This window comes from Lasioglossum baleicum, chromosome 6 (genome assembly GCF_051020765.1).
Source record: "Lasioglossum baleicum chromosome 6, iyLasBale1, whole genome shotgun sequence".
In the NCBI taxonomy this organism is placed as follows: domain Eukaryota; kingdom Metazoa; phylum Arthropoda; class Insecta; order Hymenoptera; family Halictidae; genus Lasioglossum; species Lasioglossum baleicum.
The window spans coordinates 3,638,494-3,666,315 of NC_134934.1; the positions used below are offsets into that span (position 1 = coordinate 3,638,494).

Here is a 27,822-nt window from a genome sequence, read left to right on the forward strand (position 1 = left end):
CACCCCCATAATACAACTAGTACGAGCAACACGAGCTAGCCCCGTGGAGCTCCGTCCATGAAAAACAAACGGAAAATGGAAAGAAAAATGTAAAACGCGTGCGAGATCCTCGGCGTCGATATCAACCCTTCCTGTGGAACACCGCGTTCTAGCACACACCAGGCATTTGGCAATATAAGGCAGTAAGTCGTTTAGGCTGTTGAAGCCTCTCACTGTACGCTAAAATAGATCCGCAGCGACGCTTGCGACGAGAAGCGTCGGTGTTCTTCGTGGTAGGTAACGATAGCTGGTCTCGAGCGGAAGCGGCGCGTTACGAGGACGTTTTCCGAACGGATTCCTGGTGTCCATGAGGTGGACGATCGAGGAGGACCCTTCAAGGTCCAGGAGATGTTTAGCGGTCAGCTCGATTAGCACGGAAATAGCTATCTCGTTCGCGATCTCTCTTTCTCTCTCGTGTTGTGTTTCGCCGTCGCAACGCGCTCGCTTCTTCAGCTTGAAAAACTGTCCTCGCTGTGGCGCGAGTCCTCTGTCATCGCTGTATCGTCAGCCTTACCGCTAATACAAAGAGAACGTACCAGTACGTTTGGCGTTTAGGCGGCGTGTACCTGAACGAGTGTACCGCAAATACACACTCTCTCCGCACCGTGTATTTCCGTGCTCGCTTTTCTCACTAGTTTTACATCGAACCACCCACTTATGCGCTAAACGGTCTCGTCTTTAATCGGAATGCTGTGCACCGGTCCTCTCTACAAGCGACGCGACACCTTACAATCGTGCGTACGTGTGTGCATATGTTTTGTTTATGCGCGCGTGTGTGTCCGTGTGTAGGTCTTTTCGATACCGGCGGCGGAGAGAATCGCGAGAAAGTGTTGTTCCGCGGAAATTTCGACGGGGAAGATCGATAGTCTCGAAAAGAAAAACCCGACGAGCACACCGGATATCGTGTTCGTTCGTTCGTTCGTTCGTCCATCTTGTTCTCGAAAGCGTTACCGCCGGCGAACACACTATTGCAAACCGGGGGCAAAAAAAATAGCAGTTTTCCGAGCGTGAACAGACACAGAGCGACCACGTTATTATTATCCACACGATGACTGTTTTATGTACTTTGCTTTTTTCTCTTTTTTGTTTAACACGATACTCTTTGTTCTTCCACGTTTTTGCTCCCCCTCTGAATTTCGTGTTTCGTTTACTGTTTTCTTTGTTACCGTTTTTATTGTGTTTGCTTTCGTTCGGATTAGATCTTTTGCTGTTTAAATGGCTACGAATAGAATCGTTATTGCTGTGGCAATGGCGGTCACGGCGAACTTGGGAGTAACTCCAGCGGAAGAAGAATATATATGGTAGTCCGTAGTGGTGCCCGTAGATTCTGAATGATAAAAATGTGACTTGTAAAAGGATCGTTGCGACTTGAAACATGGTAACGAAGAGAAAAAGGGGGCGGGGATTTTTTGGATTATCTAATGCCTAGATATGCCCATCGAGTGGCTACCCGACTGTTTCTCTAAATCGCTTTGTCTACAAGGGTCAAGGGGACTGAGGACTCTCTTAATTGTCGAATCGACGTTTACGTCGCCTCTCACTCGAACGGCATTGTTGCGAATTGCTTTAAAGCGGCTTCGGAGGGCTCAACGGGATGATGGCTTTTGAGAGGACAGGCTGGATGGGGCATCTTTCTATTGTCTTAGATCGATTGCTGGGGTCGCGAATTTCTCTTTATTCCTGAATTTCCATGGTCGCTTCTGTGGGGCTCGAGACCTTCTACAGTGTACTGTCACGAACAAAAGTATTCGCACAAATGATTTACAATTAAATTCAAAAGCGGATGATTACAGTATTCGAACCACTTGCATATGTTAACGATTTTACATTGAAGCGTCCAATGTTTAAACGAAGCACTAGCTACACCAAAGTCTTATCATTTTTGTATCAAGTATTGACGATTGAAAATTAGTTACATTTAGTAGCACCGTCAACAACATTATTTATCAAATTGCTTAAAAATGAGTTTCCCGTGCTGTGGCACTAGTAACTTTGTTGCGGTTAGTTAAAAAAATTCACGATTAAGTTATTAACACCGTGAAAGGAAGAATAGCATTGTTAGGAACAAGAAAGCATCGAAACGTATCGAGACACTTTAAACATTTCTTGAGCGAACTTACACGCAATTTGTGCTTCCACTTTAGTTCGTGACTGTAACTTGAAATATTTTTAAGACCAGTGTCGACCAATTTGAATGCAATTTTAACGATCCATGTCGACGTGAGGGTGTTATTTTGAATATGGACTGGATTTCGAACGGTGTATCTTCGAACAACAATTGGAGCATCGAATATTAGGAAAAAGGGACAAGATCAAGGATCAGGATCTGCGTAACAATGAGAAACAGGAGCCGCATGGAATTTTATTCCGCGCGCCGCGGTCGGACAATCGAAATGCCTCAATGACCCTTTTCCCTCCTCCTTGAGTGAACAAAATAGAGGCGAAGATAATTAAACGGTCTTTCTCGTCAATGTAAAAAAAAAAAAGAACCATATCAATCGGTGCGATAGCCTCGTGCACATATATGTAAATATATAATCATATTTCAAAGAGAAATTACGACTTGAAAAAGGGCACTAATACTGAGAGGTTACGGAAATGGTCCAAGAAGATGAGACAATTGGCGGATGAAATTCGAACCACCGTTTCTCCGATGAAAATTAGGTTAGACATGGCGAATGGCAACACTTACCCCTTGCGGTCTTAAACTTCGCCGTTCCCGGCTGGCTGAATCCCATCGCGTTGTGCGCCCTCAGGTCGACCTTGTAAAACGTGTCAGAGTTCAGGTTCTTCATCCAGTGCCTCGTCCTACCCTGCGACTTGATGTCCTGCCCCTGACAGGTGGTCTCCAGGACCTCCCACTCGCCGGACACGCGTCTCACTTCACAGTATTTGATCTGGTACATGTCGATCGGCTCGCCGTTGTCCGCCGGGACCAGCCACGACATCTCATACTGGTTGGCGAACGTAGACAGTTCGTAATCGGGATTCGACGTTAGTATCTTCGGCTGGTTCGGGACGGTCCTCACCGGCGTTACCTCGTGAAGAATTTTCGTGCTCCAGCTGCCAAGGCCGACCTGGTTTCGCGCGGCGAAACGGAATTCGTATGGCGTCTGCGGTCGCAGGCCCTCGATGATGTACGGAGAACCTGGAATCGACAGGTGACTCCGATCAACAAATGCTCTCTCGACTTCGTTTTCGGATGCTCTAGTCCAGTGTTATCGGATCGAGGGATTTCTGGGATAGGGGAGAATAGGGTAGTCGCTAGAGGCGCGCGACGGGAATCCGATGGTCGGAGTTCAGTTTGAAACACATTTTACATTAACTGCTTTTATTAGATTGCTTCGATCGGATGTTCGACACACACACAGTAGCAAATACCCTCTCGACTGGGAACTTTCTTTCGTTCATTTCGTAAGGAGAGATGACGGGATAAACTTTGGGAATTGTTTGAAACTTTGACCAAAGTCGTTCCATTCCTATATGTATTGCAAGTTTGAAGTAGTCTGGCTGACTCGGGTGGACAGCTACTGTTGCTACACGTATAAACGCGTTTCGAAACTGTTCAACTTTTATTTTCAACATCGTTCGATACAAGTAACAGTTTGAGCGGATTAAAAGCATTTGCTTAAATGCTCAGAGTACTAGCAGGCGCCTGGGCCAAGTCCGAAAATCTGTATTAGTCACTTACCAACGGACAACGTCTTGTTCTTCGCATCCATCCAGGTCTGCCTCTCGTCCTTGTACTGCACAACGATGGTCCTGATCGGTAGCTCGGCGTGCGTAGACGGCGGCACAAGGTCGAATCTGATGGTGGTCGCAGTGATCTCGCTCATCGTCGCCTGCTGCACTTCGCCGGGCTTGGTAGCCTCTCTGAGCTCGATGCTGTGCTCCCTCGTGCCGTGCAGATTGGAGGCGATGCACTTGTAGCTAGTGTAGTAGCGCCTGTCCATCGGAACGATCATCAGAGTGGAGAGCGGCCCGGTGCCGAGCTGTTTGATCGCGGGGTCTTTGTCGACCTTCTGGTCGCCGTAGAAGGTCCAACGGATGGTTGCGTTCGGTATGCTCTCGGCGATGCAGCTGATGTTCACGGGCCTCTGTTCCCAGGACCAGACGGTCTTGTTGGCCATCGAGGCGAACGACGGCGGAAATTCGACGGTCAGGTGACCGTTCCTGCGAGCCTCTCCACCGGAATTCTGAGCGATGCACTCGTACAACCCGTCGTTCGATCTCATCAGCTTGTCGATGGTCAGCGTGCCGACCGTCTCTCCGATTGACGCGTCCTGCACGTTCTCCAGGATGATTCTGTCATCGTCGGGCTGCGATCCCTTCACGTAAGGCTTCTCCGATGTGTGCTTCCTGAAGGTGATCTGCGGAGGTGGCCTGCCGAACGCTTTGCACTGGATCGACGCCTTCTTGTCCTCCACCTCCGTTACGTTCACGAACTCCATGATCTTTGGCTTCACGATCACGTTCACCATGACATTCGTTGTCGCCGTTCCTGCCGCGTTCGTCGCCAGACACTGATACTCTCCCGCGTCCTCCCTGTTCACGTTCGTGATCGTCAGCACCCCGTTGTTCGGGTCCACCCCGAAACGGTCCGCGTTCGACAGGTTCTGCTGCGTCAGCGATTTCACCCAGGTGTACCGTGGCGGCGGCTTGCCGTGAGCCTTGCACTCGATGTTCGCGTCCTCTCCTTCGATTATGTCCACCGGGCTCGGCAACTCCTCCACCGTCGGACGCACGTGTACCTGTCAAATGAAAACGAGGATCCCGTCTGAGAGAGCTGTCGAACTGCTGCCAGAGCCAAATGATTTACTATTTCGAATAGTATTGGAAATAAAAGAAAAAAGTAAAATGATATTTGGCCCCCTCAGGCTCTGAGGCTAAGGGTGCAGTTATAGTGGAGCGGCGAGCATCGATGATAGCGGCGCGGTGAAAACAAACCAACATTCGTGACAACATTTCGACACACACTAAAGAAAAAGTACATATGTATTTTCTTTGTTCCTCGTTACTATCCGTTTTTGTTCACCGCACAGCTCACCTCGCTGCTCCACTGTAATCGCATACTTAGGGTCTCAAATCCATTCACCACTTCTCCCCTTCTTTCCCTCTCACTATCGGCTAATTTTAGCTTACTTCAGACTAATTTTCAGTGGGACCAACTGTTTATTACGGTGGGTTCCGAACCACTTTTTGCCAACAACACGCGGCCCGTATTCAGGGGGGTCGAACAAGATCCGGTTTTTGCAGCGAGGCAATGGTCGTTGACTAGTATTGCAAATAGTAAATAGTCTACTTGTAATAAATTATTTAAAAAATTTTCATTATATAGGAAAGGATATTTTGCTTTATTATTTGAAGCGGCGTAGCGTTTTGTTCTAGGTCTCTGCGCCGAGCCTAACGGCCATAACCGCGGGTAATTGGCGTATGCAATTGTGGGTGAGAAGAGACTGCGTTAATTATGGAGATCAGCCTGACGCGCCTCGCTCGAACACAACTCGATTTTCCAAGCGAGCAATAATGTTTCGGATGCGTGTTTGCGGCCATGGTGTGAAATTGTTTGAACGGTTGCGTGATTCGGATGTTTCTAGGCGAAATCATTTGGATAGCATGTTGTTTTGAGATTCATTGTATCGCGAGATTCATGCGAGGATACGTAACATTCGTAGATGACGACTAATACTCGTCGCTTGACTCTAGCTAATTCGAATTTTTTAGAACAGATCATGTATTGTAACCAGTGTTGGGCAATAAATAAATTTATTTAAATAAATAATCATTTAAATAAAAATTTAAATAACAAGTTATTTGTTATAAGGATATTCAAATAAAAAGCAAAAATAATTATTTATTATTTGATAATAAATCAAATTAATGAATAAAGTTAATTGTTATTTACAAATACAATTTCAATTATTATTTGTATTGACAAATAATAAATTAAATTGTATTTTTTTATAGGCAGCTAGGCCCTTCGGACGGGCCCGACCACTGGCGGTATACCTGAAAAGGTTGCTATAGCAGACAAAAAACGCGCACGTGCTCATTATACATATAATATTGTATAAAAAATACAAGAAATAAGAGAACACCAAAAACTATTTATTTGATTTTCACCTCAATCCAAATAATAAATAATCTTTTATTTGCAAATAAGAATTAATAAATAGATCACTTTTGGAATTATTTAAATAAAAAGTTTAGTTATTGTTTGCAATTAACATCACACGTTTATTTATTATTTACTTATTTATTATTTAAAATAAAATTTACCCAACACTGATTGTAACAAATCATTTTGAGGTAGAAGTTTATGAATTTATGGGTTGTCGAAGCGGACCCATTTTATTCTTGTCGCTAAAGCGAAGCGGAGACAATAATTTTTGTAGCAGCTTGCTCAGACTTGGAAGAGTCGGTATAAAGACAGGCAAGTTTCCAAAGCTTACCTCAACTCGGATAGGTCGTTCCTTAAGCTCCCCCGTAGTCAACACCGAAGCCCGGCATGTGTAGATCCCGTCGTCAGATTCCTGTACGTTATTAATCTTCAACGCGTACGTGTCGATGACGTAGTGACCGTTCGTCTTAATTAATTCACCGTTGTAGAGCCAGTCCACCAAGGGCGGAGGTCTTGCCTTCACTTTGCACTGAATCGCAAAGTTGTCGCCCAGAATTGGGTATTGATTCTCGGGTGCATCGTCCCAAGTGATCGCAACTGCGAAACAGAATTTCCTATTCACATTTCTCGCCCACTTTTCCTTCTCCGGTACAATCATATCAATTTTATCGAGAATTCTAATTTTCGAAGACATGGGACAAGTTTAAAATAAGACTGTGACGTTTACAACTAATGGAACAATGTTCAGGTAATACTATTTACTCGAATTGAATCACAACCGCTAATTGTAAACGAAGCAGCCAATTTTCGAATGGAAATTAGTTACTCACCTATGGTATCGATCGTCACGGACTTGTTCAAATATATCGTGTTCGCGTAAGTGCCTTTACACGTGTATTTTCCAGCCTGTTCCTCTTGAAGGGAGTTGAAGTACAGAGACAGGCTGTTGTCCTGGTGTGATTCGGTGTACATCGGCGGTTTCGAATAGCTCTGGTACGTGCTATTGGAAACAATTGAAACGTTATTAGACTATCTGCATCGTGTACCACCACAGAAACTGATCTACATTCTATGACGATGAGTCGAGCGTCCAGATGATTTGAAGAGTATGGGGGTGGGAAACATCGTAATGATTTCGGCTCAACGTTTCGCTACTTTACCAAGCGCAATGTCCCGTGTCATCGAAACGCTCCCTCCGGAGAGATTCGCTACGTTTCTCTTGAATACTATTCAAACATTGATTTTCGAAGTAAAAATAATACGAACAGGAACTAAAACAATAACAACCGTAACGCTTTCTCTACGCTTCGAAGATTGGCGAATTTTCTCAGCAACGTACAATCGCTGTTTCTCTCGAGAATTTCTCAGAGTCGGAAACGAACGGCGATAGTTCGCAATCTATGATCTGCGAACAACCAAATATCCGCGAAGTGAAAGGCGAAAATAAAATAGCAGCTGCGAGCAAAGTTAATCGATGACCGCCGCCTATAATTTCTCACGGTTACTTTTGCTCGCGGGCCAACGGAAAGATCGTAAATCGCGCGCTAATCCGCGTTTCTTAACGCGAAACATCGAGCCGCTATTGGTGAGATATATCGTTATAGGTGTATGAACAACAGAGAGACAGAGAGATAGATAGAAACAGACAGAGGGGTCGAGGGAGTGTAAATGAACGCGTTGCAGCTTCGAATTCGGATCGATAGCGTGAGATCGCGGATCGATCGACCTTAATTCGACGTAAGTGCCCAATCGAGCCAAGGGCTGGTGTACGAATGGATCGCGAGCTACCGGGGGTACCGGGGGTAGGGCCAGCAATTTCGACGGTTTGCATTGCGCGAGGTGGGAAACTGGTGCGAGACGAGACGCGTTCGCATGAATCCGTGCAATTTACCGACGTGCCCGCGTCACAGTGTGCAAGAGAGATAAGGCGGACCAGGTGGATGCTGAATCGCGTTGTAATGAATAGTTCCCGCGGACCACGCGGATCCGAACTCGGTTGCGTCAGCAGCGATACGGTTTAATGAACCCTTTCGGGGATAGCTGGCGTAGGTGCCAGCTATGGTTTCGCCGAGAAAAAGGTAGCGGTCTCCTGGTTGCCGGTCGTCGACACGAACCGGTGCGGTGAATACATAGATCGCTGCCGCGATCGACTCTGGCGAACTTGCAGCTGTAGATGGAATTACGCGTTTTTCGTTAGTAACTCCTCAACGAAGCCGCGCAGAAGATTTTCGCATAGGAAAAAGATTAAATTGAAATGTCCTCGGGAATCCCCCCTTCAAGGAGGTACATTTTTTGGAATATCCTGTATAACATGAGCATGCTACAGCGATCAAGCTGAGCTTCTCCGCCATCTTGACCTGCAAGCTAGCCAGCAGCGTTCGCGGCCATTTAAAAAGGAATTTTCACAGAAATTCGCAGGGAATCGCGGGGCAACGTCAGCATAGGTTTGAATAGAATTGCTCCGCGTAGCAATTACCGAAGACCGAGCACGCCGGCGGGGTACAACGCGGCGGAATGGAAACTGGTGAGATGCGCCGAAGCGATAACAGTGTTAGCCCGGCCGATTATGCAATTCCCCTCGTACTTCTTTTCACTTCCGATCGGAACACGAGCCGAGCACAATTAATGAAACGGCACCCCGTGTTTCTACGCGCGTTTCGCCGCGGCGAATTTATCGGCCATTACTCGGCCGCGCGACGAGCAGACATAATTATGCAAATCGGGAACGGAGCCCCGTGTAATCGGGCAAACAGGCGATCACGACGAATCAGTTACCCGAGGTTAACGCTCGTTAGATTGTACGATCCCCGGTGGTCAAATATTTGCAGCGGGAGCTATCGGGATGGATTATTTATTAACAGGGGGTGACGTCATCGAGCAGATTAACACTGGCAAGACGCTGGTTACGAGGGGTGGGGGCAAGGGGCTGTCATAATGGGCACCACGTGAGGTCTTGCATAGCCGCTGGTTCATAATTTCGATGGTGTGTTCGGGATAGAGATGCGCTAGCTTCGTAGCCAATTCAAATGTTAACCCATTGTTGTATAGTGTCGAGCTAGACTCGCGATGTAATGCTTTTCTTTTTCTTCTAGAAAATTATTGAAAGGATTGATCTGATATATTTATTATTTTAATTAAAGACAAAAATCGTCCAGAGGAGAGAACGAGTAGAAAATTTTGCTGGTTTTTATTCGTGTTAGGTCTGTGCATACGAAAACTTCTTCCTTTCAATTCAATTATGTACTCGCAACATTTTGAGTAGCATTCGCTTAAATTATTCTCTCAAAAAAGTAGAAACTGAGAAGAGCGATGCTCTTCAGATATCACACTGTACAAGAGTTTCATCCTCAAGACGCTTGGACCTCCAGGAAGAAGATCGACGATTTATAATCAGAGACCTAGCAGGTGGATACTAAACAGTGAAACAGCCTCCTGCTTAGGCTCCTGGCCAATCGGATGTTTCGCCCAGGTAAGTAACACTTCACGTGGCTCCCCCGTAAAAGGGTACGAAAACATCAACGCGGCGAAGGAGCGGCTTAATTGCTGGAGGGCACAGTGTTTTGGTGGCGCGTCATCGAATGGCAGCTCTATAACGCGTCCGAGGATCCCTTAATGTCTGTTTCAGCCGGGCCCACCGCATCTCACGGTGGTTTTCTTGCTCGAACGGCAAAGTATACACGGGGGGGACGGGCGCGCTTAACGTTCAAATACAACGGGAAGCCAGTTTACCACGGCTGGAAGGCGGAAAACTTTCGCGAACAGCTTAATGAGCAACGCTTAGTTCGCAGAACAATCGGCCGAGCCAGCAATTAAGAGCTTCTGTACAGTCTGTAGTAGACGTAAATCAGCCACGGGGGTGTAGCGACGGTGTGGTTATGGTGGCTGGCGGCTGGGTATGCGTGTGTTTGTGTGTATGGTAGTTTGGCAGTGATAGTGGTAGTGATGGTGGTGGTGGTTGCGATGGGGTGGATGAGAAGAAAAACAGTGTTCTAAGTTGGACAGAAACTAAAGTAACTAGTGAAGGTACATCGCAAAACAGAAGGAGCTGAGAACGACGACACTACGGTTGCGTGTAAAGTCTTGAATTGAGTTTTGTATACTCGCCTTTCGATCGGTAAGACGACGAGTCTGTGTGCAAAACAAGTGACAGAAATTTCGTTAAATTAGTGGCTGGGTGGTGGTCGTGTCCTACTTGTGTGTTACATTATTGTTCGTTTACTTGTATAATGCTTCGATACCATACGGAGCGGCGAGAGCGGTCTGCACTTTGCCAGCGAGTAGAAACAGGCGCTAACTTTCTTACAGCCTGATCATCGATCAAATATCAATTTTTTATTCTATGTATCCTGCATCTTTTTAAGCTGCAATATTTTTGTGACTAACTAAATAGAGTTTCTATTATATTCTCGATTGACGCCACTTTCACAGAAGCTTAGAATGGTCAAAATTAAAATGTGGAATTTACAAGCATAAAACAGTGGACACGTTTTAAAAATTTTTTAAAATGCTGTTGTATTATTTTGAATTCGTTAAAGTAATTAAGAAAAGAAGCAAAATGACTGTGCAGCTCCTCTATGTTATAATTAATGCAGACAATTTTTATGTTCCAACATAAAAATTCGAGGCAAGTAATAACGTTACCCACGGACATGCTAAAACGCGACATTATGACATACTTTAATAAACATACTTTACTAATACTTTACTAATAATAAAATACTTTATTAATTTAAAAAATAAACCAAATTCGAGTTTCATATTGTTTGGCTATGTTTGACAGAGCCAAATGGAATTCGGATCGAATAAAATCCGACTGGAAATGACTTCTCTCAATAAAAATGCTACGCACTTATTGCAGCAGCAACTATTTGATTACGGCTCGCAGCGACACATCTATTTGCACATCAAATACATCCCTCTCCTATTTCTACTCGCGGGATTGTCAGCTCTGCCCTTTATCTCGGCTGACGTTCTGTACACGCCACACTCTCACTCCTTTTTAATTATCAGCTAAAAGCGGCATTGTTATTGTATTATTACAAAAAAAAATATTTAAAAAACGAGAGAAGGAAAGCTCAAAAGCGTGAACACCCCTTGCCTCGTATATTCTCGTCTGGCCTGACACACGTTTGTTTGCGCTGTCGCGATATTTTTGCATTCCGCTTCTCGTTTCTCGCGGGCTCGCGCGTTGCGGATCGCTTGAATAACGACCTTCAACTGTACTGTCTGCTCCTGTAAATCTAAAGGATTTAATAAATCAGCGGAGCCCTTTGTGGCCGCTGTGCCCGTGGAAACGAACCCCGTTGCAAAGCCGTGATTTTATTTGAGACTGTTGAACATGTTCTCCGGCCTTTCTATGAAGAGGAACGTTCCTGCGATGCGAATAAATAGCGATTACCGGGTCCCGAGAACCGTGTAGACTCGGAATACAAATTCGACTATTCTATCCGCGCTGTATCTTCGTCAGCGTTAACGATTTCAGCAAGGGAGTTAAGATATTCCGCGTACCTTTGAACAAGGTACGGCTTGAAAAACCGAGGTTTCGGCTTGAAAAATCGAGCGAGATTCCTCGACATAAAAGGAGCAAGAGCATCGAATTGCATTCTTTCTCTCGATTATCCTTTCACCTCGATCGTTCCGGAGCGATCGGCGGAAAAGATCGGAAAGGATCGAGCATGTGGATCGGATTAATTCACGCCAGACGAGAGTACACAACGGCCGGCAAGGGGGCCCCCGTGTGTACGGAGGGGAGGCCGCCTCCTCTCTGCGTTTTAACGATGCGTGCCCCGGTTTCGATCTACTCACTTCAGGGTCTCGATCACACGATTCTGCGGATCGAGCCATTTCATGTCGCTGATGAGCTTCGCGTCTTCGACCTTGGGCTTGCACGTCATGATGATGCTGGACCCGATTGGCTTCGTCTGCGTGTCGCCGCTTGGCAGGATCTCCAAGGAAGCATCGTCCGCGAAAGCTGCAAGCAGAAACCAGAGACGTGACCGGTTGTTACATTGACACGAAACGGATCGTTAGCGTTCCTACGCCGGAAAGGAACGGGAAGAAGCTGCCCGAAGCAGAGGAAAAAGAAAGAGAAACAACAGGCGTTCCACGATCGTTTCTTGCCTCGGCACGGACGACGCTTTAATCGGCCGAGGGTAATTGCACGTAATTCCGTAATAACGAGAGGCGATTACCTTCTCGCGTCCCTGGAAACTGTCCGCGATTTTTACAGACACCTGAAACACGTACGCTCCACCTAAGGATGCCTTTATCTCCGAGCAAAGATAGAAGTTGCAGTCGATAAAACGGAGATGCTCGACAAATATCCTAGTTTTCTGTGTTTGTAGCGAAGCTGTGAGGCTACGGTATCACTCGATTCTTAGTTTATGTGTATGCGGCGTTGATAAGGGTGTGAATGAATGTTGGATGGATCATTGCTCTGGTCGCTGATCGTAGCTCGAATATAAACCAAGTACAGTGACTCCCACTAATATTCGGACATTAAAAAGACCATGACTTTTTTAATTGTGGAATATACGATTTGAAATTTTTGGAGAAGTTAGAACAATTGGTTTGCTACACAACGTGACAAAAAGTTTTGAAAAAAACTGTAAGTTGTATTTTCCAACTTTTTTATGTGGGAGTATACGGAAAATTTAGAAAACACGTTTCGTAGATCTGTATCAATTAAACATATTCTGAAGATTACATCAAAATCGGTCGACGTTGTGATGAGCTACAAACGTTTAAAGATGGTAAAAATTGCAGTTTCTCACGATTTTCGGCCTCCAACGGCAGTAATTCTAAAGATTCTTGCATCTTTCAATGCCTGTCGTTTTTTTCCCGCATCAACCGATTTCTATGAAGCTTTCACAGTGCATATAATTGACACAGATCTACAAAACGTATTTTTTAAAATTTTAATTTCAAAAAAGTTGTAAAATGCAACTTTTAGTATTTTCTCTACAATTCCGACCAAATGCAATTTTTGAAAAAATTTCTTTTCACATCCTGTAGTAACCTAATTGCTCTAGCTTCCCAAAAAAGTTCAAATCGCATAGTCCAATATTAACAAAGTTATCGTTTCTTTGATAGCGTCCGAATATTAATGAGAGTCCCTGTACGTAGCGTGGTTCACGCCGGTGATTTCGATGCGTGCGTAATTAACGCGTCGCACTTTAATGCGTACTTGTGGAATCCACCAGGACCGGTGCCCCCCGGAGGCGCGCTAATCGAGAAAAATTACGTCTTCCGATAAGTTGAAGCCCGTCGTAAAATCGTTTTATTAATAACTGCCGGATCAGTTGTTTTCGTTTTAATAAATTATAGTATGTATGCTTTTGTCGAACAGAGTATTAAAACCGCTATATTTGGTGTTTCTGGTTTTATTTGTTAATGAAATGCTTTTATGAGAGATCGCATAGGTTTTGAATCTTTCATTTAATTCGTTAATAAAACACTTTTATGGAGTAGAGTGGTGGGAGAGACTCATTGTTTCCTGCACTTCTTATTGTTAGTTTATTTGTTCGCAAAATTTGTAGATTGGAATCTTCGGAGACTCGCTAAACTTTTACTTGAAAATACTTCAATTAAGTTTAGAATGGATGTTATATAAAATATAAAATGCTGTGGTGTTACATGGTTAATAACAGACGACGAAACTTCATAGCGAACCGTCCGTAAATTTGTTTCTACTGCCCTTCTTAAAAAGTTTGAAAAAGTTTTACCAGCTGTAGAACATCAGACTAACTTCTCTCCTGCATCTTTCCTTTTATCTCGGATCTGAAAATTTCCTTAAAAATCTGGCACGTTGTTAGATATCACGACACGTGTCAGCAATTTTTTTTTATTTTCAGCATAAGAATTCTATTAAAATTTTACGTATCGCTGCTCTCCGGGTCAAGGTGGAGAGCTGGAACTTGGCACAAGATGTTAACCTACTTCACTTCAAATCTGTCGAATAGTAGAGTTCTCGAGTCTGTCAATGGCTTAATTTAGCCCATGCTTCCTTTCGACATCCTCATTCGCTCTTCTCTATTCATTGTCAATTTTCCTAAGTAACTTCTTACAGAAAAATAGCCAACAAAAAATGCAATTCTAGTATTCCTTATTTAATTAGAAAAATTGTCAACAACGCGTGCAAGTTCGGCATTCTACATCCGATTATAGAAACGGTGAAAACGAGTGCAGGTTTCGTCACAAATGAATGAATTAGCGTGCTAGAAGATACAAGGACCGCTCGGGAAGTTGGAGAACAAAGGAGCACGGCCAGAAGCATTGGATTTCAGAGGTTGGAAACTGGTGACCGGTAACCGCGACAAGGGGTGGTTTTAGTAAGGGTTGGGGGTGCACGATTGCGGGAGCGAGTAGCTTACACGTCGCCGCGTCGCGCCGCGCTGGTAAGCTTCTTACCGAAACGAGCGTTGGCCCGGGTCGGCGGTGGCACCGTGGCCCTGAGCACGTAGATGCACAGCACGGAAATGCAGATCGACGTCTCGGCGGTGCTCATCCTTCGGGGCGTCGCGTCGCGTCGTGGCAGATGCCACGGGTGCTTTTACAACGACATACGTGCGTCAACTATGACGCCGGAATGCGGCTGGTTATGCCGGCGTGACACGCAACGAGCGTGAGCCTCGGGTGCCCCGACGCGATGCGGCGCCGCCGCGCCGGTGCACGCACAACAGGAAGCCAGAATTAAGCTAATTAATCGTGACGAGCGAAAGTACGGAATTGGCCTAACTAGGAAATGTTGCGCGAGCGTGTGCGCGACGCCCGGCCCGCTGACAATTCTGTTTCGGGACCCGGAGCGCAAATGTTTGTCAGCGATCCCGGCGCGCTCGGATCACAATTAACAATTATTAACTGCGTTGTTTCTGGTCATATGGAAATAGTGTTTAAGCGGAGACTTACTGTGCTTCAGGAGTTGCGTTCGACGATGCTGGAGGATTTTGTTTCAAATTTGTTTTTTAGGAAATTTCGGGTTAGGTCAAAGTCATGGTATTTACGATTTCTTCTCCTACGGTCACCGAACAAAAATGTAGCGATGCTACAGTACAAAATTTTGGCAGATCTCCAAAACGATACGCATTTCGTTCTACCGTGATTTTTACTCTGACCCATTTCTGTGGTAGATCACACAGATTACGGCCAGTGCCGGTATTACACGGTAAAAAACTTGTAACAGCAAAATTCCCAAACAAAAATTGCTTCGCGTCGCTCCCGATTTTATAGATTTAATTAGGTTTACGGAGGAAGTTCGCTGTAACTTCAACTTTTATGTTCTCCAGCTACCGCGGAACAGACACTCGTAAAAATCCCACAAACTCGAAGTAATTTAGTTAATTGTATAGAGAATGGCAAGTTACGGTTCATTATTTTAACAGTGTTTGTGCTCAGACGGATCGTAACGAAGTGCAATTTTCCAGGGACACTTTCATTAAATTACCGCCATAAATTAAACACGGTTAGATTTTCATTTACAGATCGTATCGGATTAAAATACATCGGCTAAAGGCAACAAGGTAAAAAGTGAAAATAATATTCGAGGACACAAAGGATTAAACTCTGATGAAACTCCAGCTTCTATCGAAATTGCAAAAAGCAAAGTTCCCTCGTTCCTGTACCCAAGTTTTAATGACGAGGAGCAAAATGTTCATGCCGGAGGCATTGTTAGGAAGCTTAAACATGATTGCACATAATAAGAAAATCAATAGATGGAGGACAAACTGTCGACGGACGTGATCCGATGGCTTTTGCGTATTTTTTTTAAACTGTAGCTTGCAGCGAGGGTTGCAAACAATCACAGGCAGCAAGTTGGTGTGACTTTTCACAGGGAGCTCAAAGGATCAATCTTCGTGACGTTTGAGCCGTTCGCAAACAAAATCAATTGACAACTTTTGCACATTTCAATCGATTTACTTTAACTTTATACATCGCTTCCCGAAACAAAAGGAAAATGTATATTTATTCTATACCTGCATTTACTTAAAAGTAAAGTACATTAACTTTAATTAGTTCGAAACCCAAGTACACGTACAATTGATAAAAAAATAAGAAACCCGTAACGTTCCAGCGGGCTAAAAACTTGCTCTTCCGATCCTTCCGGACGAAATAACGAGACAGTCCAGACTCCTCGATCAATTAAGAACTTTTCCCTGAGACGTCGCCGCGTTTCCGGAACCACGGACCAGAAATTATATGTACGTGCCGACGAATTTCGCCAGAAAATGGCCAACCCGCCGCGCCGCCACAGTAGTCTGAGAACGGCAGAAAACGGCAAAAACCCTAGGAAAGCTTTATTAGGTGGAAAATCTCGACAAAAAATGTTTGTAACCGTTCTTGATCACGAAAAATAAGAAATACATTAAAAAATAAATAATAAATTAATAATAAATAATAAATTTTACACTTAAATTAAACTGATATCAAGACGAATCCAACGACCTATAATAATATAACATTACACCTTGAAATAACGCTACAATAGTTTTGTCAATGTTCGGAACGTCAAGCGTTCCAGAAAGCGGAGCGTTCTTTGACGCGTTCTCGCCGACATTTCATGAGATAAAACCCAAAGCCGCAGGTTACCGCAGCTGAACTTTGCATTTTTTGTTTACTTAGATATCTGCAAACGTTATTTTGCCATTGGCACGTTGGCGCAGTTTTTCGCAAGAGAGATATCGTCTTTCAATCTTCATTAACGTTGCTCTTTTTCCCGTTTAATAGCATTATCTGCAAAACTACTCGAAAAAATTAAAAATAAACGTTTCTCGCGATTTACTCCGGGTCTTCATCCTTGAAGGAAGCCAGAAAAGGAAACATTATTTACATTACTATTTTTACAGGCGCATACGGTTTCTATAAACATGCGCTTGAATTTATGCTGAAAACTGGGTATGATTAGCATGGCCAACTTTATGACGTTCTACAACAAAGTGAATTTGGATTTTGAACTGATTCATCCTAGAAATGTTTGAATTTACTCTCTTACTAGTCAAAAATATAAAAAATTTGGTTTTTTAAGAAACTTGAAAATATGGGGTTTTTGCCGCTCTCAGACCACTGTGCGCCGCGTCGTCGGCTCAAGGCTGCCGCCTGTTGTTGTTCCATTAAATTAATTGCCGCATTACAATTTCAGTCGCGAAGTATATCACCGCAAAATGGCGGACGCCAGTCCCACGTTCGTCGTTCTCGTGAACACCATTGTGTTTTTTTTTCCTCGGTGTTCCAATTCGACACAGTTTCAGTTTTCGTCGCATGGCCGATTACGTCAACCGCGAATCACGTGCGAGCCAGCCGGATCGAGCTAGATGACGAAAAAATGTCGATTCCCGCTGTTACTCTCCAATTTATCAGTCTACGAGCCTGTTAACAGGTTTTTTGATCGGCCATGCCTAAAAGAAGCTCAATCATTTTTTTCCAAGTGTCCGTTTCAGTAGAAGTTAGTAGATTGTATATTGCATTTATTTTTATTATAACTCCTGTTTCTCCCCCCTGATGCAGACAATTTTTATTTCGCGTAAAAATCAGCAATCTAATTACAATCCTTATGCATTCTAATATTGTATAAATCGATCAACGATCAGTACTGTGTTATGTCACATCATCTGTCTAGATGGCTTTATCAGGGGTCACCTGATATGAAATATTAATAGACGCCAAATCTGCATGTTATCAGAAAACGAGGCAGCATCGACGCGAACCAGGCGGTGTGCGTAATTCAAAGTAGTGCTCGGGAAGAAGATTCAAACGGAAAGTCCAATTTTCGGTGGCGCGTTGTCTCCCCGTTTCGCGATAAGAAGTTCAGCAATCGGGAGGATTACGACCCCAAGAAATATCTTGTGCCGGGACAGCTTATTTGTTAAAGTCGCCCAGGAAACAACGCTCCGCCATTGCGATAAGGCTCGCGAATTCATCATTTCCGACTCGCTTAGTCAAAGGGGAGGACGCCATGGCAGGAGGGGGCGAATTAAAGATTCTACTACAGTCATTCCGAGGGGCACGCTATGCTCCCGGAGTGACTAATAAAGTTTCCTGCGGCAGACGTTCCTGGTTAAATGAACGAAACGATAATGATCGTTTGATTATTAAGGACTTTTGGACCCACACTGCTGTTCTCTCCTTTTCTTATCCTAAGACCGTTGCGCTTCAGGGTTTGTTGTATATTGCGCCCACGTGACTGGCGTCCTGTACCTTGTGTAGAAAAGTTTCGAAGATTTTGTTTTGTATATTCGCAATTACTGGATGAGAACAATTTCTGTCGTACTTTTCGGAAAATCGAATGTACCGATTTCCTTTATGGAACAAGGTTTTTTCAATAATCGCTGACCCTCGTAAAATAACCAAACTGTTCCAAGACGGTCTACAAAATGTTTAACTTAGAACAATAATATTCTTAGTACGTTATCTGGGACATATTTAGAAATTAAACAAACTATATGTGCAGCTGTCTAAGCGAGACTTATGTCAATGTTTGATGTATAAGCCTAAATCACAAATCTGTAACCAGATTTATAAATTAATTTTTTTTTTTAGAATCAAAACAGAGAGAGCATTCGCTATAGATATAATAAATCGCTCAGATGTTGTAGGGAACGTCTCGAATAAGAAGAAAACTCGTTAGTACCTGATAATAAAATGATCACGTGCCCAGCAAAACGCCGTATAATCCGAGCCCAGTCATCAAAATGAGAAAACGTCCCACGCGAAGCTCTCCCGTCGCCAACTCCCCGATCATTATAACGTTATACGAAACTCGTCCACCGGAAACCGTGGAAGAGGCCCATCATCTCTAGGGGGGTGGCTCGGAATCAATCGAGCCTGGCCAAGGATTCGCTCGAGCGTCTGCCATAATCGTTTCACAAATTCAGCCGACTCATCTGGCCCCCGGTTTACACTGGTGCGCCGCATGAGCCATTATCCATCCCTCGAAATTCGCAAATTCATCGTTTCCGGTCGCGCGCGTTCGTCGATTCGCGAGAGCGTAAGAGAGTGAAGGGGGTTCAACGAAACACATCCATTTCGGGGGGTGGGTTTTCCCGCGAAGAAATCCGGTAATTGGCCTGGGGCTTCATCAGGCTCGAGGCCCGAGACACCGAGGGTTCCTCGAAGATGACTTTCGCGGGTCCCTGCCGTCGGAAAGTCACTGGGTGGAGAAAAAAATGGGGGCGAGCAGAGTAATGGATAGAGGAAGGTGCGTTAGTGTGGCGGAGACAGAAGGAGCCGCCCTTCTAGGACATCTTATTTACGTTAGTTAGGGTTTGTTGGCACAGCTACCCGAGGGGCTATTCAATGGATCCCACCCCCGTCCCCCCCTTTTCTATTCCCCGATGCATACACATTCAAAGCCCTGCGTCCATTCCTCCAGCAGCTATTACACCCACGCACCCAACACCCCATAGAACCCCGTCTCTCTATTCCGCACACGATAGTCTCCTCGAGAAACTTGGCCGGTTACTTACCGGCCACCCGGTGTGCACACGGCGCCAGAAACAGCTTCGCAGGGAACTTCTGATAAATAGATTCGGGGGATGTTGATGTAAATTTCATAGAGCAATTTCAGAAAACGGCCAACGAAACGAAAGTTCGCTCGCGTTAAGGGTTTTATTCAGGGGAATTAAGGGGGCTGGTTTACTGGGATCCGCGAAGTTGCACGGGAACCGTAAAAGTCGCCGTGATGAAACTCGAGACTCGCAGTTTAGTGGGCCTTTAATTTTTGCTGCAGAATGTCCTCTAATTAAATAATTAATTCCTCGAACCGACAGCCACGCTGCCGGCCAAAGTTGTAAAAAGAATTTTATGCGGATGCATCGGGTAACGTTCGCCTACGCTAGCCGACGAGTTGCGAGTTTAGGCATTAATGTCTCGTGATATGCAAACACTTTGGGGTCTGTGGTCTTTTCCTGCTTGCACTGCTAATCATTTATTTACTCTTGAGCAACCTATTTAAGTGAACCGTGGTATTGTGAAACGACACGTTAAACGAATGACCAAATGTACGCAAAGCCGAGGAAACCGTTTCCATCGCTCAGACCCGAATTATTTCGCAATCGAAATCCATTCTCCTCGCAAAGTAAGAGATCGCAACACTGGGTTAATTACCTGATGTAATCACCCAGGTGCTATCGGTTGCAGGATAATCGTATCCGACAGGCGTGTCCCCTGTAAATTCTACAGTTCTATTTAGCGGGCGACAAGTTCATGGAGCGTTCGCGAATACAAATTCCGCTTCATCCGTTCTACCCGAAGCGTTTCCGCCGAGCGTCGGAACTTCCTCGGCGAGCTAATACATTATTCTATGAGATTATCGCGTGTACCTCGGGAATCGTAGATACGGTTGCGCGGAACACCTTGTATACTGGTTGGGGGTGGGTTTCGGGGGATGACAGAACCGGGTAAACTCGGCGACATGTCACTCGAGCTGGAAGAATTCGATCTGGGAGGGTCGAGAAACAGAGGGTGGGGCGCGAGGAGCAAGGGCGGAGAGAGGATTTGATCAAATTCCGATATCGAATTGGCCGGGTAAGGGTGAAAAACGAGAAGCGCCCGTGGGCCGTGGGGGCTTACGAAATTTTCGGATGTAGCTACTTGACAAACTTCTCTCCCTCCCCCACTCGGGTTTGGTATATTCCCGACGGTTCTTGTACCGCGCTACGCGACGATTGTTGGTTTTCAGGAGGGAAACGCGGCGGCGACGACGACGACGCCGTCGGAAGTTCGCGAGAAACCGGAAAACACCGGAAAATTGAACGGGCCCCGCGAAATCGCGGATCCTGACTCGCCGGGAATCTCGGAACGTCTTCCGCAGGAATCTCGCGAGCTTGTTTCCAAATACGTAGAACGCAGCTCGGTTCGAACGAAACCTTGTTCTCGCGATATTGGAAAACTTTTAATGACTGTTGGATTAAATTAACGTTTCTCGAACTACATCTTAGACTGTTTGTTCTTGGATTGGTTGGATCTTATGCAGTATTCGAGATTTCCGGACATGTTGGCAGGTTGTCCACCGTAACGATACATCCGACAAAATCAACGTAATTTAGTTAATAAGCTCAATTGCTGCTTGGTTCAAGTTCTCTTAGATGCTAGAAACATTAATGAAATTCTGGTTAAACCTCGTACCATCTTCCGCTGAAAATTAACCCACTTTCTGCACTACATACTGTACAATTTGTTGTGCTGCCTGCTGCGATACCCTGATGAAAGTTCATTTTCTGCACTGCATACTGCAAAATTTGCTGTGCCGCAGTTTGTGCTTAAAATACAAGATCGCGAATAACGCGCTGTTCAATTAAAATGTAAATAAAAAATTAATGAATATTCGCCGAGGATCTTCAGAACCGAGCAATCTTTTTGAGGGTCATACAAAGATTGAGTAAATATATTGGGACGAAAATTAGTTGTGGACGATGGAGGTAGAATTGTCACTCGCGTGTCGCAAACTTTTTAAAATATAAACTAAAGAGTTCCGAAGCTATCCGAAATGATTTATTCTCTCACCCTTATGTCAATAACCAAAATTGCTCGATAATGAGATTGAGCGGAATTCTCAGATTTCTCAATTCACAATTTCCTCGAGATCAGTTTAAAAAGTTAAAATTGAGCTGTTACGTTTAAATCGAGAGTTCAGGAGTTACGGCCGGACGTTTTGCATACGCATTCGAGATTGTGTTTGTTTTAGTAATGAAATGGCGATGGAGGAGATTCACCGAGGAATTATTTAACGTCTTCGAAGCGGTATAGTGCCCGGGCAGAAATTCGCTTCGTTTTTGATACATGTCGACCGGTGTAAAGCAGCAGGATAAATTGAAAGAGAGGCTGATGAAAAATAAAATATAGAATTTCCGGGCACGGGCGAAACGTGTTGCAAAGGCTGGTTATTGGAATTAATTGAAAAGCGCAGTGAATTCTACGAAATTTTCCAACGAGAGATCCTTTTTTGCCCAGCGAGGTTGTATTATGAAATATTACGTACCATTTTCGACACTCGGTTTTCACGTATGCTGTTTACCGTGCGCGATTTCTGTGAAAAATTCGGAGCCAGAGGGAGTGTCTAGGCTTCGGTAGATTAATTTCGGAGAAAAGTGCAAATTTGTTTTTCCCGCTGGAAAATCCACGCGGTTAAAGATATATTAAAAATTACGAATACTGAAATTTCAAAGCGAAAATATCGGATTAACATATAAAAGAAATTATAAATTAATGAATGGAAAAGATACATTTTGATCTCTATAAATTGATCGTAGACCCATTTTCTTGACAAGAAATGTCAAAATTATTTCAACTATTGAGTACGCTTGTAAAGGGTGAGGGGGCGAGAGCGAGAGAAACAGTTCAAGGGACTAATAACTCGGCAGGAATTGGTTTCAATCGGCGTGAAATGCTTAAATCCGCGACGTCCATGCGCATCACGATGCACAAGACGAATTAATCGCGGGTGTAATGAAAACAGGCAAGTGCCGAGTGACGGGAGTTAACTCTAATAGGGTTGATATCTGAAATATCGACAAACTGTCTCCCGATTATCGGAGCAATCTTGTTATCTTAACGGATCGCCATCTGCACACCGATAGGAGATTAAACGACGAATTGACAAGCTTCAAAATATCCGCCTCGCGATTCGATGAAAAGTTGTTATAAAATGCTACTTGTTCGGAAATATCAGCAATCCAACAACCTACAACTTCGCATCGACCTAGACTCTAGATCTACATCGACAAATTCCTGAAGCTTTTGTAACGAGACGTAGAAATTTTCAGAAAATCCTGCTCTATTACGACACAGAGCAATTTCAGGAAAATTTGAACGAAACCCTCTGCCACAGGTGGTGAAACATTGGCGGACGCTCCGTCGACCTTGCCCGCATTCTAGATGCTGCGGTGGTGCTCTCGGCCGCCATATTGAAATCTCAAGCAGACCGTTCGCGTAATTGGTATTAATATCAGAACACCTTTCCGTAGCCGGTGAACCGTTCACAGCGCGGCGCGGCGGATAACCGCGTGCGTGGAAAACCGTCGTGGTTGGAAGTTTCGCAGACTGGCCAACCTCGGCGAGGTCCCTTTATTACCGCACGTAATTTCGGTTTACGGAACCAGCCGCAGCGCAGGAGGAACCCCTTCGACCACTTCATTATCCGGCCGCGTTATATCGAGCTACTTAATCGCAATAGTTTGTCGACAAGATTACAACGGGAACGATCCGGCGAGCGGTGCTTCGGTTGCGCCTTAATCGGCAAACTTTCGGGAAAGCCGGCGACGAAGAACGACGTCGACGACGACGGGAATAGTCGACGTTGGTTCGACGGCAACCCTCTCTCTCCCCCGACGTCTTTTCCCGTCGATTGCAACCGATCGGTTTCGGATCCAATCTACCCTCCGCGATTTCTTTGTCCCGAATAAAAGCTGCCTCCTCGAACGTCTTCTATCTCCACAGGCTCGCCCTTTGTTCTCGATCGATTTAAATACAGCGGGGACTCGATTATCGGAAGCCCTCGGCGACCTACGAGCTTTGGGTCGCCAGGATCTCGGGGACTCTTTGCGTCGGCTTAGCCCCCGCCGGTTCTACCGCTAGGAAATGCCAGAAAAGGATTCCACGAAAATTGTCGGAGTAATAGACCATTTTGGAGACGTTGATGCGGTATGGATCGTTTTGCGTGAATATTTCTTTCTGCTATTCCTGGATATATTTTTAGTAATTTTGTGAAACTTTTTTGGCTCCACTAAATCCACGATCACCTGCGAACGAAGAAGCCACTAGGCGAAAGGACGAACGGAAGTCGATCCCGCGTGAATTGTTAGCACGTGGCTAGCTGAAGCCACCAAAAGCGAGCAATTTGGCCCCGCGAGGCTTCCGACAAACCGGCCTTTGAAGTGGTTTTAAAATAGGAAGTCCCCGTGCGTAGAACCGAAACGCCGAATACGTGATGCCCGAGTCCATAAAACGTAGACTTCGGTATTCGGTGGATTCCGGTTTAATAACTGTCACATAAAGTAAAACAGAAGCTGAAACATTATTCCTAAGGCATTATTCTCCGAATAAAATATTCTACTGAGAATTTATTCGAATAATTATTTTAGATAAACGCTTGTTAGAAACAATTCGAATAAAGCACAACCATGGTACAAATTATCTACGTTCCGAACAGAATATGTATTGCGAGTTTAACGTGTAATCTGACGGAAGCAAAACCGTCGAGGATCGTCCGGGGACGTCGCGCCGCGTCGGTAATAAGATGTAACGAAATCGTTCGGAACAATCGCGGGGGCAGCACGACTATGAATTAGTCGAAGCGAAACTATGGAAATGCGGCTTAATCGATATCCGGCGGTTTCGATGGAGCACAGAGAACACCGGCAACGGATCATATTCAAACGGAAGTGTGGCTTACAGAAGACAGTTTGGAATTTCATCCGTTGTCCGGAAACTTCGTCCGGGCTAGCGCGGGCTTAAATGTTCTCATTGTTCTGTCGTTCAAACGTTGCAATTAGTTTCCCACGTATTTACATTGGCCAAGCTACAGCCGCGGTCGAATGTTTTCAACCTGTCGTCGCTGGAACACTCCTAAAGCGTTTTATGAGCTAACGGAACGTAGATTCCGTTATCGGAGCGCATCCGATTCCGACCGGTGCCTTGCAATCTATCTTCCGGGGCGAAAAAATGCTCCCTAAAAATACTCTGCCCGCGACTTTCCCACGCCGTGTGCAAACTTCCCAAATAATCAAACATTTAAACACGATAAATTGAAATGTAAAATTGTAATTTTCAAATGGGAAACTCAGCCTCTGAGAAAATCAAATTGAATTGTCTGGCCACTGCAAGACGTTTCTACTCGCGACAATATGTATTTCGAAACCGTGGAGCACTTACTAGGTTCTCGATAAGAGATTGTTTATCGAACTGCAATTTATCCGATACCGTAATATTGTTTGTTCACCGCATAAATTTGCTAAAAGAAAATTGAAGTCAAAGAATCTCGTGTTCCGGCTGTATCAGTCTACGTTTGCGCAAGGAGGATCGATACGCGCGGCCTCAAACGATATGAAACGTTCCACGCATCGTTTTAATTTCGTTTCCGCCGATCTGTGAAAGCGTTCCACTGTTATTACATTGATTTAATACTTTTAGCTTCTATTTGCTTGCCGGAGAGAGATCCGTCTTTGCGCATCCGTATTGTTGAAACAGTCCCGTGATTCCCAATGGCTATTAAATTCAGACAAAACCGTGAAACCCGGCGTGAACCGCTCGAATCAAACGGCTCCCCTCTGTCAGCCGATCAAAGCGCGGGTGTACACAAAGGTAACAAGGAAGCCTTCTAAATCCGAGTGTACGTCGGAGCTGAAAGGCACACCGGTGCCGGAGATACCGATAAAAACTTCTCCCGACACGGCCCCTTTCCCTCTCTCTCTCTCTCTCTTCGAGATAAGCCCCTTCTAATTAAACGCTCCTCGGAGGCTTCTGCTGATTCTTTTCCACGTTGCCATTCCACCCTTCTCGGCCACGCTCTTTTTTCCTCTCGCTGATCAGAAAATCGCGTTGAACCCTCCGAGATTCAACGCGACTTTCGATTTCACTCGACGCCATTTCCCTCCTCGTTCGAATTTTTCACTTGAACCATGCCCGCCGAAAATATTTAATTGGACGCGCTCCAAAGCGTGGCTTCGTAGAAGTTCTTTCAATCTTTCTAACATTTAAAATAAAATGAAACCCACTCATTTTACCACGCTTATATTAGCTTGCCAAGTTGTTGTATGCGTCAAATATTGTAATCGAATTTTAAACCACTTCCCTTGAAACTTTAAACGTAGATCAGAATGGGATGACAATGCAATATTACAAAGCAAATTTAAAATATAAAACTGTGCATCTAGAAGAAAAAAAAATTTTATATTAACCGTCACATCTCGCCGCGCGACGCTCGGTAGTACGTCATCGCGGCCAGCGATCCCCACTCTGCGCGCCATCGCTCCCTACTCCACTACGTGTCCCCACTTCGACTCATCCCCACTCCACTGACCCATTTCGCACCGAAGGAGCTCAGTCAGTGTGGTTGTGGTGTTCCGTTCATTCAGTTCCATTTCGGACAATTTCGGACTCCGTCAAGAGACGTCTCTCGGAGTCATCCCCTCATTCTATCTCGTGTATTTCCATATCTTACTATTTCATACCAGTATTACTATATCTTGCGTTCCATTTAAAAAAGACTAAAAAGTAGAAAATAAAAAAATATATAAAAAAAAACTTTTTAAATACCACCCTTATATTGAAATGCACTAAAAAGGAGAAAATGATTTTTTTAGACATTAGTGACTATAAATAAAAGCGTGGAGCGTCCACGAAGATTACATCAATACAGTTTAGCGCTCCACACTTTTATTTATAGTCACTAATGTCTAAAAAAAATGATTTTCTCCTTTTTAGTGCATTTTAATAGAAGCGTGCTTTTTAGAAAGTTGTTTTTTTGTCACTTATACATAAATGCTTCGAAATCTGCAACTTAGTAATGTCAATTCGTATAATTGAGAAGGGATTAAGAAACGAAATTCGGATCCTCATTATTTTCTAGTCTCGCATAAATGACAATGCGAGTATGTACGTCGCGTTTGCTCGGTTGCTCGAGGTTGTTTCCTTCCCGAACGAAGATATCCAATTTTATATTCGACGAATCAGCGTCGAGCGAATTCAGATGCAGGCGAAGGGATGGCTGATCGTTTGAGGAATGCGATAGCGGGGTGTTTATGAACGTCTAGCTGCGTCCGCCAGGTTAAATTGAGAATTCCATGTAGCGCGGGGGCGGCGCAAACAAGCGTATCAGAATACACGGTGCGCATTTCTCGGTAAGCGCATTCGTAAGATATCGAAGGGGGAACTGTTTCGAACTGGTTATTAAAATACTGGCCGTCGAACACCGTGCTATTTCAGACACGGAAATCCGCTGCGGCCCGAAAATGCAATTATTCAAGTCCTATCGACATAACCCAAATCTGCTTTCAATCAATTTTCTCGAGCAATTATGAAGGCTGAAATTTTCGATTTTCTTAAAAGTAAATGCGATAATTTATAAATTGGTATGGTGTTACTGGTCAAGGTTACGAGCATCTTTAGAAGTTGCTTGATAAGTTTTTCGGGAGACCGAGGAAATCGTCCTAACATAAATCCGAAAAGGTGTGTTGCGATTACTCGGAGCATTCTCTGCGGAATACTTGACCATGAAAGCCGGTCAATTAATAACAGAGTGTGGAGCAGTTAATTGCTGCCACGCAGCCCGACGCAGATATCTGGGCTATCCATTCAGGCCGAAGGGTTGGCCGGCCGCGCCGTGTCGTATAAAAGCCGTATATCGATATGAAATAAAGTCCCGAGGTAAAACAAAAGTTTATTCGAGCAGTCCAATCCTTTACGATCGAATAAAAAAAAAGAATAAACCCCACGGGACAAACGGTCCCGGGAAATTAAGATTAATTACCGCACCTGCCCTCGCGATACCGGGCGGAAATAGGAAATTTCGACGGCTCGTATTTCAACATAAAATTGACCGAAACGACGAGTTAAACTACCCCCGGTTTCGTTCGCGCTACATCGTACTTCAATTTCGTTGGAACCCCGAACATATTCCAGAAAATCATTCGTTTCTACGAAACAACCTCCAATGAAAATTTTATACACACCCG

General features: G+C 44.6%; 1 protein-coding gene across 7 annotated transcripts in view; it reads right to left on the minus strand.

Moving 5' to 3' along the window:
* Positions 1 to 27,822, minus strand: part of Fas2 (neural cell adhesion molecule fasciclin 2) — a 136,916-nt gene that overhangs the window by 20,371 nt on the left and 88,723 nt on the right. For 2 of the 7 annotated variants that reach the window (XM_076425294.1, XM_076425296.1), the window contains exons 2-7: positions 11,966 to 12,131; positions 10,265 to 10,288; positions 6,991 to 7,160; positions 6,492 to 6,757; positions 3,731 to 4,790; positions 2,732 to 3,187 (exon numbers count right to left, since the gene is read on the minus strand). In XM_076425294.1, the coding sequence (XP_076281409.1) occupies positions 2,732 to 3,187; positions 3,731 to 4,790; positions 6,492 to 6,757; positions 6,991 to 7,160; positions 10,265 to 10,288; positions 11,966 to 12,131 (2,142 nt within the window). Of the gene's footprint in view, positions 1 to 1,082; positions 1,367 to 2,731; positions 3,188 to 3,730; positions 4,791 to 6,491; positions 6,758 to 6,990; positions 7,161 to 10,264; positions 10,289 to 11,965; positions 12,132 to 14,569; positions 26,319 to 27,822 lie in introns of those variants that run through there. The other 5 variants (XM_076425297.1, XM_076425292.1, XM_076425295.1 and 2 more) reach the window with 5 other exon arrangements.